Genomic DNA, 10,905 nt, shown 5'->3' with positions numbered 1-10,905 from the left:
GTTCGCCCAATTTTTTGGCGATACAACAGTCTTAGTGGCTATGGCTGTGGCTTCTTCATTCGCCCACTCGCTCAAAGCTTTTAACATTTTTTATATATATTTTTATCGTTTTTTTATCTTATTTTATATAAAGTGCATGATGCTCTCATAAATTACAAAGAAATAACTTATCTTAAAAGAGTTGTTTCCTTGATAAGATCGGGTCAGGGACCTGTCGTATCGACATGTTTCGCCGTGAGGCTTTTTCAAGATTAAGTCCCCCTTTTTCAATTTTAACAGACCATCTCGATATCTGACTTTTCTGATCTTATGAGACAGTTGAGACATTGACCTTTGATACTGAGTATTGATCTAACCACTGCACCACACTCTCCTCCTGAATTATATAGATAGTAATTGCACTATATAAGTTTATTCGCTATATTTACTCACACACAGTATGTTCCTGTGGTGATGTGGGGCTAAGTTGTTAGTTTATCTCACTCAGGGAAAATCCCAGGCAGGTTAAGTGTGGTGGCTGTGGTTCTTTCTGAACTTTGTGCTTCCCCAAGCTTGCAACCTCACACTGAGGACATACTTCAACATTATTATATAATTTTGATGTTGGTTATACAGTGGGGCTTCTTCTCCAACCTTGTTGACAAGTACTGCTCAGTTTGTGAGTTTTAGGAAATATTTTGCAGTCATTAGGGTTTGTTTGTTTTTTGCTTTCCTTAAAATGAGGCATGAAAGCCCCGCCCTCTGGGTGATCAATTTAAAGAAACCCCTATACATATACTTCTGCTCATGTGCATATTAAAACCATGTTTGCATTGCATAAGAAATCAAATGTGACAGCAGAATAAACTCACATTTTTTTTATTATAGCATATAGTTGTTTTTCTTTATATGAAAATATTATTAAGTCTTTAAATCTCTATGAGGTCCTTGACTAAAATGTTATGTCTATTTCAAGATGCCAGTATTTTTTTTTCTTCTGCAGGTTCTATGCTAATTTTTCCATTTAGTGTGTGTGACTTCAAAAATATTAAAACTTCACTGACAAGATCCTTACCCTTCTCTCATTTCATAATGTTGCAGACCTCCTCCGATACCTTGATGAGATTCAAGACCATTTACTCACCCATTTTGACCCCCCAACATGTACTGGTAGTGTCTGTGGGGGTTAGGCAGGAGCAATCATCAGACTTCTCTGCCCCATTGCAAGCTGGGATTCAAAATGGCTGTTCTGATCCACAGCTGTAGTCTTATGGCACCATCCACCAAATAAAAACAGTATGCCCTTATTTGGCAACTACAGCTATGAGTCAGAACTACCATTTGAATCCAGACTGATAAAGTAAAAGAGGCATTATAGGATTTTACTTACCCTACCACTAACCCAGGATGGACATACCCAGTAAGAGCTGAGGGGGGGGGGGGGGTGAAGGGCTGGGAACTCTGGAACCTCATCAGGGAAGGAAAAATTAGTACTACCTAGCATGTGTAATTATTATTCACATTTTCTGATGAAATAGTATGTGGTGTCCAGGTTAGTCCATTCATCAAGGTGATATGTAGCAATAAAACAAAAACATAAAGAAAAAAAAAATGACAGCTTTTTATTGGACTAACTTAATGCAGTTTATGATTATCTTTCAAAGGTAACCCCATCTTCCTCAGATCTTAGGAATCTAATCTAATCTACAATTTATGAGTGTCTCTATGCCTAATTAGGTTCAAGGTGATATACAATTCAAGTGATAAACAAAATGCATACTAGGGAAACAAATAAGAAGACAGCATGCCAGAAGGAGAAGTGGGAGATCTACAGATTGAGTCTTTTACAAGGAAAGTATAATGTAGACATTAGAAGAGAAACAAAAAAACACTGTGGAATGATGATGTTCTGAAATAGACTTTATTGAAAATTTAAAAGTTCACAAAGTCTGCTTAAGCAATCCATGTAAAGATAAAATAATCCACATAAAAACCTTGGTCTGTGTTTTGACCAAGTAGTCTTCTTCAGGGGTCGCTGAAAATCCTATGGTAGTAGATACATGGAATAACAAATACGTGGATAATCATGGAGAATGCACTGCATAAAACTCTGTCGAAACACTGACCATGTTGGGATCTACACTTTCAGTGGACTAGGTCCTTAAGGTTTTTATGTGGATTATTTTATCTTTACATGGATTGCTTAAGTATACTTTTGGAACTTTTAAATTTTCAATAAAGTCCATTTCAGGAACATTGTCATTCCACAGTGTTTTTTGGTTTCTCTTGGGTTATCTTTTCTGTGGTTCTCCCAGGGTCAATTTCTTTGTTTCGGTAGACATTAGAAGCACAGTTTATATTAATTGAAGATATGTTGTTCATTGAAGTTGAGCAAACCACTGATTGTCAATGGAGTATATTGTCTTAAAGAGAAGAGTTTCTTTCAAAATCTGGGATAGTAGGGTTCTGCTTTGATGGTTAACGGGAGGTTGTTCCCGGTCTTTGTGCCAATGTAGGTGTGACATTTGTTAAATATTCACTTGTATTTAATTCCTGATGCTGGTGAAAGGATCAGAAGTTGTTTCTTCATTTTTCTGGATGAATTGGATCAAAAATTGATGAAAAGGTCTTTTGAGAGGTTCAGCTGAACTTGCATACAAGATGTGATGCATTATGCAGGATATTTTTAAGCTACCTTTGAAAGCTAATCAAAAACTACAATAAGTTAGTCCAATTTTAAAAAAGTATTATTTTTTTTCTTTATGTTTATATTTCATTTCTATATATTACCTCATGCAAACTCAACAGGACCAATTGACATAAGATCATCTTGCTTCTTTGGATTTAGCTAATAACCTTTTCATTAGTAGCTGAAGATGAGTCACAATCAGATACACTAGATATTTCCCTATCCCTGGAGGGTTTACAACCTTACTTCCTTCTTTATGAAAGGATAGCGGGGGTATATTGCTGGCAGCAGCAGTAACTGCTCCAATGCTCATAGAATTCCTATGAGTGTAGGAGCAGTTACCGCTGCTGCCGGCGCTAAAACCCATGCTATCCTTTCATAAAGGAAGGGTTTAGTTTGTTCCTGAACCAATGGAGTTTTATCATGCTTATTCAATAACTTGAAGCCAATACATATGTACTTTAGCTGCACCAAAACTTTGGCAGGTACATCTATAAATGCACTATGTACCATTCGATTAGGTCTAACTAAAGTGCTATAGCGAGTAACTGCAAGGGTGCATATACTGTATATGGACAGAGGTTGGGTAGGCTATGGGCTTGTCTTTTAAACATGTGTACTTTGCACTTATGTCTGCATGTCAGTTTCAGTTTATACTAGAATTCTATAACAGCATTTTGGTGAGAAAGAAGGAATGCAGGAAACTAATCCCCCCCCTTTACTAAAGAGTGGAAGAGGTTATTAGCACTGGCCAGCACACTGAATGTTCTGTGCTGTTCTAATGGTCATACAGTTTGTATGAACGTCAGATCAATGCAGAGTATTGAATAAGCCGGCACATAAAACCTCTTCTGTGTTTTTGTAAAACAAGATCAAGAGAGGACCTTACTCATTGGATATACAGTTGACTTAAAACAATTATAGAGGCAGGAGATAAGTTTGTATAAAAAGGAAATTCAGATGAAAAAAAAACCCCAAGTATTTTCAGCCAAAATAATGTAGTGTGGTAGTTCCTCTGAAGTAGAGAATGACATTGACCCATTCCCGTGGCTAAATGTGGTTGTCTTCAGTAAAACTGCAGGAACAGGTAAAATCAATATCTGTTCACCGCTGGCATGAGGACAAACCTTTTCACCGCTACAAAGTGCAAAGGTTTAGTATTGATCACAAGTGACTTATCCAAGGAGCAGCAACAGGATTTCAACCATGTGCCTAGATGGTCAGACTGGTGACACATTAGGCTACTCCTCTTACCTTCTGATTGATGAGAAATAGTTGTTTAATCATTTGAATATATATTAAATTCAATATAACAGTAGCACAATATTCAAATTCTTTTGTTTTTATAGGGTATATTGTTTATCCTTTATAAGAAAATGTTGCTGCTGGTATTTCTAGACCTTTAGTCGTTACATTTTTTTTAATGTACTTTCTGTTGTTCCTTTCAGGCCTCATCAAAATAATGCAACATTTAGGAAGAAAGATACAGCCCAGTATACCAACAGTGGAGGCCAGAATAGCAAATATCTCCACTGCCACCATGTACTTGCCCTTGGTGCTCAAGTATGTTGGGATGAAGGAGATCCAGACACTGCAGAAGACCAGCATGCTGAAGGTGATGTACTTAGCCTCATTGAAACTGTCGGGTAGATTTCTTGCTAGGAAAGCTATGATGAAGCTGACACCAGCTAGAAATCCCAGATAACCCAAAACACAGTAAAATGCAATTGCTGACCCTTCATTACATTCAATTATTATTATTCCAATTTCTGATCTCATATTGAGATATGGGAATGGGGGAGCAGTGAACAACCAGACAAGACACAGAACAGTTTGAATAAGAGAACAGCAAAGGACTATAGAAACTGAAACCCTGGAACCTATCCATTTCCGAAACTTGTTTCCAGGCTTGGTGGCATGAAAGGCCATGACAACGGTGATAGTTTTTGCCAGTATAGAGGAAAGAGTGATGGAAAAAATGATCCCAAAGGCAGTCTGTCTGAGAATGCAGGTTATATTCTCAGGATGGCCAATGAATACCAAAGAGCAGAGAAAAGAAAGCATGAGAGAGATAAGGATAACGTAGCTGAGATCTCGGTTGTTGGCTTTCACTATGGGAGTGTCTCGGTAATTAATAAAGATTCCCAAGATGGCAGCCGTGATCAGAAAGAAGAAAATGCTGGTGGAAGTCAAAGCTATCCCTAGAGGGTCTTTATAGGACAAAAAGGTTATTATTTTAGGGATACAAGCATCTCTCTTCTGATTGGACCATTGGTCCTCTGGGCAACTTGTACAGGTATCCACATCTGAAAAGGAAGAATGTTTTCTCAGTATCTTTCAAGTATTAGTTAAAGAACAATAAAGACATTATCTCTTTTATGAATAATTTTACACTTTAGCTCAGTCTAGCCTTGAATGTAACACAGTAACATAGTAAATGATGGCAGATAAGGACCTGAATGGTCCATCCAGTCTGCCCATTAGTTATATCCATTAAAAATACATGATTAAATTAACTTGTCTCTTCTTTGATATTTCTGGGTCATAGACTGTAAAGTCTACCTGGTATTGTCCTATCCAACCATCCTGTTTACAGAATATTTACCATAAAGTCTAGCCAGTAACATCCTCATGTTCCAATTTAGTGGCGGTCCCATTTATGCCTTCCCAGCCCAATCCTACACTAAATCATCACATATGGGACACAGACTGTGCATGTCTGTCCAGTACCAGCCCTAGCTCTTCAACTTATTTTCTTCATTTTCTACTTAGAGATCCTCTATGTTTAACCCATGCTTTTTTTAATTCCATCACCATTTTCCTCTCCACCACTTCCCTCGGGAGGGCATTCCAGGCATCAACCACCCTCTCTATGAAAAATAATTTCCTAACATTGCTCCTGAGTCTTACTCCCCACAACCTCAAATTATGCCCTCTAGTTTTAACATTTTCTGTTATCTGGAAAAGATTTGGTTCTATAGTAATACCTTTCAAGTATTCATACTCAAATTGGGAATATTTTAAAACAATTTTTGGACTTTTATTCAGCCTTATATTTTTCTGAGCTTTATTCAGATAAAGAAGTTGAATGTTTAGAATTTTTAAAGTTAATCAAGGGACCTAAAATTCCCAAGCATATGAAAAGAAATCTTGAGGCACCTAAATCATTCAAAGAACACCAGACAGCATTGAAGTCCTTCAGAGCTGGATCCACTCTGGGTGGTGATGGTTTTATAGTGGAGTTTTTCAAATCATTTCAAATGATACTTTTATCTCATCTTATAAATTTATATCAGTCACAATAACTAAAGGTTGTATTTCAGGTACTATGGCAGAATTTTTAACCATTGTTTTGCTGAAGCCAAATAAAGATCCTTTTTTGGTTTCGAACTACAGGCCTATTTCTTTAATTAATGTGGATGGAAAACTCCTGACTAAGCTATTGGCTTTGCGTTTAGCCAAGGCTCTCCCTTATGTGATCAGTATGAACCAAATGGGTTTTGTTGATCAGAGACATTCTTTCAATAATATCAGATTGGCTCTACATATGTTAAATTTAACAAAAACAATAGACAATCTGGCCTTCTCTGTATCACTGGATGCAGAGAAGGCTGTATCATTGGATGCAGAGAAGGCCTTTGATTGTGTAGAATGGATTTTCATGTATCAGGCAATTGATTGGTTTGGTATAGGATCCAGATTTATACAAATGATTAAAACCTTGTATAGCTCCCTTTTTGCCAGGCTATATATTAATAATATACTTTCTGAACATTTTTGTCTGTGGAGAGGAGTTAGAAAGGGATGTCCCTTGTCTCCTTTGCTTTTCAATATTGTTCTGGAATGCTTGTTGCTGGCTATACAGCAGGCAAGGGAGATACAGGGGATTCCTTATGCAGGTCGGGAATATAAGATTTCTGCGTATGCAGATGATATCTTGCTTCATTTGAAGAATCCTGAATCTACAATTCCGCATTTACTGGAATTGATTGATAGATTTGGAAAATTTTCTGGGTACAAAATAAATTGGAGCAAATCTGAGGTTATTCTGTTAAATGTGCATTGTGCAAAAGGACTAGTTGATCCATTCCCATTCCTTTGGAAGGAAGAGAATATAAAATATTTAGGCATCATGATTCAAAAAACATTGGAAGACACAATGACAGTAAAATCTTTATTGCAGAAAGTCAAAGAAATGTGTGAGCATTGGAACCCTTTAAATCTTTTTTGGTGGGGAAGAGTCCAAACTGTCAAGATGCTGATTTTGCCTGTAGTTTGCTACCAAATGAGTATGTTGCCTGTTTATTTTCAAGGGTCTTTTTGTAAAAAATTAAATGGTATTCTTACTAAATTTGTTTGGCTGGGTAAAACTACTAGAATAGCTTTAATATCTTTGCAAAAAACAATTGCAGCGGGTGGGGTAAATTTTCAAAATTTTTATAGATACCATCAAGCATTTATTCTGCATCAGGGTATGTATTGGATCCTTCCTGAAGTTTTGGAGCATCTTCTAGATTGGCTTTAATTAGAATGGCAACTCATGTCCTCAGTACGAATATGTCATGTGTTGAGTATCAAATTACCCAGCATTTATAAGGACAATAGCATTCTTTTTACCATCTGGAAAACCTTAAAATTTATTGATAATTTAACATCTGTGCCAGTACAACAATCCACGTGTCAATCCTTATGGTTGAACTCCAAGATTCAAATTGGTGAGCCTAAGATCCTCTGGAAGCATTGAGCATATGCACATTAAATGTACTATCAAACGGAAAAATGCATGATTTTTCACAACTGCAACAATCATTCAGTATCTCAAAGTCTCAAGCATATAAGTGGTTGCAGTTGAAGCAGGCCATTCAGAAGGGGTTCCCTGAGAGACGTAATTTTAAAAATCAGTATAGCCTGCCGGGCCTATGCTTCCAGACAGATTTCCTAGGGCATCAGGCCACTAAGTGATATAAATTAATATCAGAATATTTGAGCAAAAAATCAAAAACTAGTCTGATAGACATATGGAGCATTGATATTAAGCAGCAAATTTCTGCTTCTCAATGGCCAAGGATTTGGACTTGGAGGATGAGATGTACAGTGTCAGTATCTATGAGACAAACATGGTTTTTTGTTACATAGAAGTTTCTGGACCCCTGTTCATTTGCAGAAATTAGATAGTTCTAAATCTAATAGATGCTGGCACTGTCGTCTAGACATAGGGACACTGGAACATTTGTTGTTCTATTGTCCTTTGATACTCAACTTTTAGAGGTCCATATGGGGACAGATTAATACCATACTTGAGTCATCGATTCCATTGACATATGATGTAATCATATGTGAGATGATATTGCATCTTAAACCCCCAATGGACAGATATAAATGTCACCTTTTCCTTATTAGGACCAGTATAGCCATGCAAATGGTTACTCGCAATTGAGAAAAATTGGGATTGCCTTAGTTTTACTTTTTGGTAGGTGAATTTATGCTTATGTTATAAGTATAAGATGAACGCTGACATGCTAGAGCATAATAAGTTATTCAATTTAGTTTGGGGTCCATTGACGACTTTTGTGGCTTCGTTAAAGTTGTCTTTTATCTTTATTTTCTGTTGTTTTAGCACACACATCCAGAGAAGGGGGGATATCTCTTTTGTTTGGTTTTATTCCCTGATTGAAAACGCTGGAAGGGAGAGGGGTTTTTATTCTTTCTGTATTGTTACTGATTGATTATAAGTGCTTATTATGATTATTAATATATGTATGTATATTGGTTTGCACTTTTTGTTAGTTTTGAAAACTTAATAAAGATTTTTTAAAAAATACCTTTCAAGTATTTAAACATCTGTATCATATCTCCCCTGTCCATCCTCTTCTCCAGTGTATACATATTTAGGTCTTCCAGTCTCTTCTCATACTTCTTTTGGTTCAAACCCCTTACCATTTTTGTTGCCTTCTTCTGGACTGCTTCAAATCTTTTTATATCCTTCACCAGATACGGCCTCCAAAACTGAACATAATACAGTGCGGCCTCACCAATGACCTATACAAGGGCATCAACACCTCCCTTCTTCTGCTAGTTATTCCTCTTTCTATACAGCCTAGCATACTTTTGCTACAGCCACCACCTTATCACACTGTTTATATGCCTTTAAATCCTCAGACACAATCACCCCAAGATCCCTCTCTCTGTCAGTGTTTATCAGCTTCTCACTTCCCAGCACATATGGTTCCCTCAGATTTCTACCCCCAAATGCATCACTCTGCACTTCTTCGCATTGCATTTTAGTTGCCAGATGTTAGACTGTTCTTCTAACTTTTTCAGATCCTTTTTCATGTTTTCCACTCCCTCTGGGATGTCCACTCTTTTACAAATCTTGATATCATCCACAAAGAGGCAAACCTTACCTTCTAACCCTTCAGCAATGTCGCTCACAAACATATTGAACAGAATCGGTCCCAGCACTGATCCTTGAGGCACTCCACTACTCACCAGACCCTCCTACAAGCAAATTCCATTTACTACCACCCTCTGACATCTGTCCGTCAACCAGCTTCTAATCCAGTGTTTCTATATTTTATTGATTAACCTTTAGATGTAATATTTTTACTTTAACTAGGCTTAACTGGTATATATGTATTGATTTTTTAAATTTAATTCATACTTTTTCATTAGTAGCACAAGATGAGTTACATTCAATGAGTATTTCCATGTCTGCAGAAAGCTTAAAGAAAAACTGAAGATATGTACACAAATACTGTATATAAGAACATAAGAAATAAGAAAAGTCATGCAGAGTCAAACTGAGGTGCATTGAACCCCGTATCCTATCTCCAACAATAGTCAGTTTAGGCTACAAGTACCTGGGAGACCCCAAAATGTAGATCTAATTAATATATTTAATTTCCAGGGATGAACATGGCTCTCCAATGTACTTGTACAGTATACCTTAATGATTAGTTTTTATGATTTAATTCCACTTGCTCAAATCTCTTTTGAATTCCACTATTTAGCCACCTTGCTGACCTTCTTTGAACCTTTTCTAGTTGAACTATATCCTTTTGGAGATGGGACAGCCAGAAACAGGGGCCAACTAGAGTGGTAACATACAAACAGGTTGGAGTCCTGGGTACCAATAGGCAGACAAAGTGGATGAAAGCAAAAGGGAAGGAGAGAAAACCAGATGGGTTAGGAGGGCTGGCTCCAGGGGTAGGTAATTAGAAGGGGGTAGCTTTAAAGAGATGAACCATTGGAGCTAGGGAGCAGAACTGGGGGTGGTTGGAACTGGATACAGCTTAAGGATTCATATACATGTCAACATAATCTTTTCCTCTGCCTTGACATCCATTCTCTTGCTCTGCCTAGCCAACTTGGGTCTGCACAGGGAACAATGTCACAGTATTGACAGGATATTTGCCCAGACTGAGAAACATTAACTTTGATGTATTAATGAGCTCTAGTTATGCTTATTTGCCAGCGTTGTTGGCAATGAGTATCCAGTCATAGGCATTAGAATGGGGGAGGCCACAGGGGTCATGGCATCTCTAAAAACTGGTGGTCAGAAGAGTCAGTTATGGCTCTACTCCCCCACCTACTTTTCCTAGTCACTTCAATTTTAAATCTTCGGGCAACCACTGCACAGTGTCAATGAGAAGGCCTGACCCAGAAGCTGGAAAGAGAGGTCATACTGCAGGATCCTGCCATGCTGGGGCTAGGGCAGATCTTTGGGCTCCCCAAACAAAAAAAAGCATTCCACTGCCTATGTCTGTGGCTGACCACAGACATTGATGGAATGGACTGCGAGAGCAAATTTAATTATTGGAAGATACAAGTAGGGTGAAAGGTTCTTTTATAACCATTCCCATAGTGAAGAGGACATACCAGATCCTCCATGGTCCATGGATATTGGTGAAGCAAAAGGTGCTTCTTAAATATCTGCTAGTATGAAGGATTGAGCTCTGTGTCTGAAAAACTAGCCCCCTGTGAAGGTTACTGATGCATGGATTATACATTGTATTGTATGAATTGCTGGTCTTTTATTTATTTATTTAAAAAATTTCTAACCCACTTAAACCCAAGCAGTTTACATAAAAAACTAACACATAGATAAATAGATAAACACATTTAAAGCATTTACAATCAGAAACATAATTCAAGCAAGAGACTGCCTCAACAAGTAAAGCTGTTTTCAGCAGTGGCTTAAATTTTGAAATATCAGATATCCTGTCAACATATTCCAT

At 37.4% G+C, this 10,905-nt stretch overlaps 1 protein-coding gene across 1 annotated transcript in view; it reads right to left on the bottom strand.

The window, feature by feature from the left end:
- Window positions 1-4,027: 4,027 nt before the first annotated feature.
- LOC117346235 (extracellular calcium-sensing receptor-like) overlaps window positions 4,028-10,905 on the bottom strand; it is a 34,281-nt gene continuing 27,403 nt past the window's right edge. Inside the window, exon 6 of the mRNA XM_033915640.1 lies at window positions 4,028-4,974. Within this exon, the coding sequence (XP_033771531.1) occupies window positions 4,028-4,974 (947 nt within the window). The remainder of the gene's footprint in view (window positions 4,975-10,905) is intronic.

This window comes from Geotrypetes seraphini, chromosome 12 (genome assembly GCF_902459505.1).
Source record: "Geotrypetes seraphini chromosome 12, aGeoSer1.1, whole genome shotgun sequence".
In the NCBI taxonomy this organism is placed as follows: domain Eukaryota; kingdom Metazoa; phylum Chordata; class Amphibia; order Gymnophiona; family Dermophiidae; genus Geotrypetes; species Geotrypetes seraphini.
The sequence above is the reverse complement of the archived record's forward strand: the minus strand, read 5'-3'. Positions and strand labels throughout refer to the sequence as shown.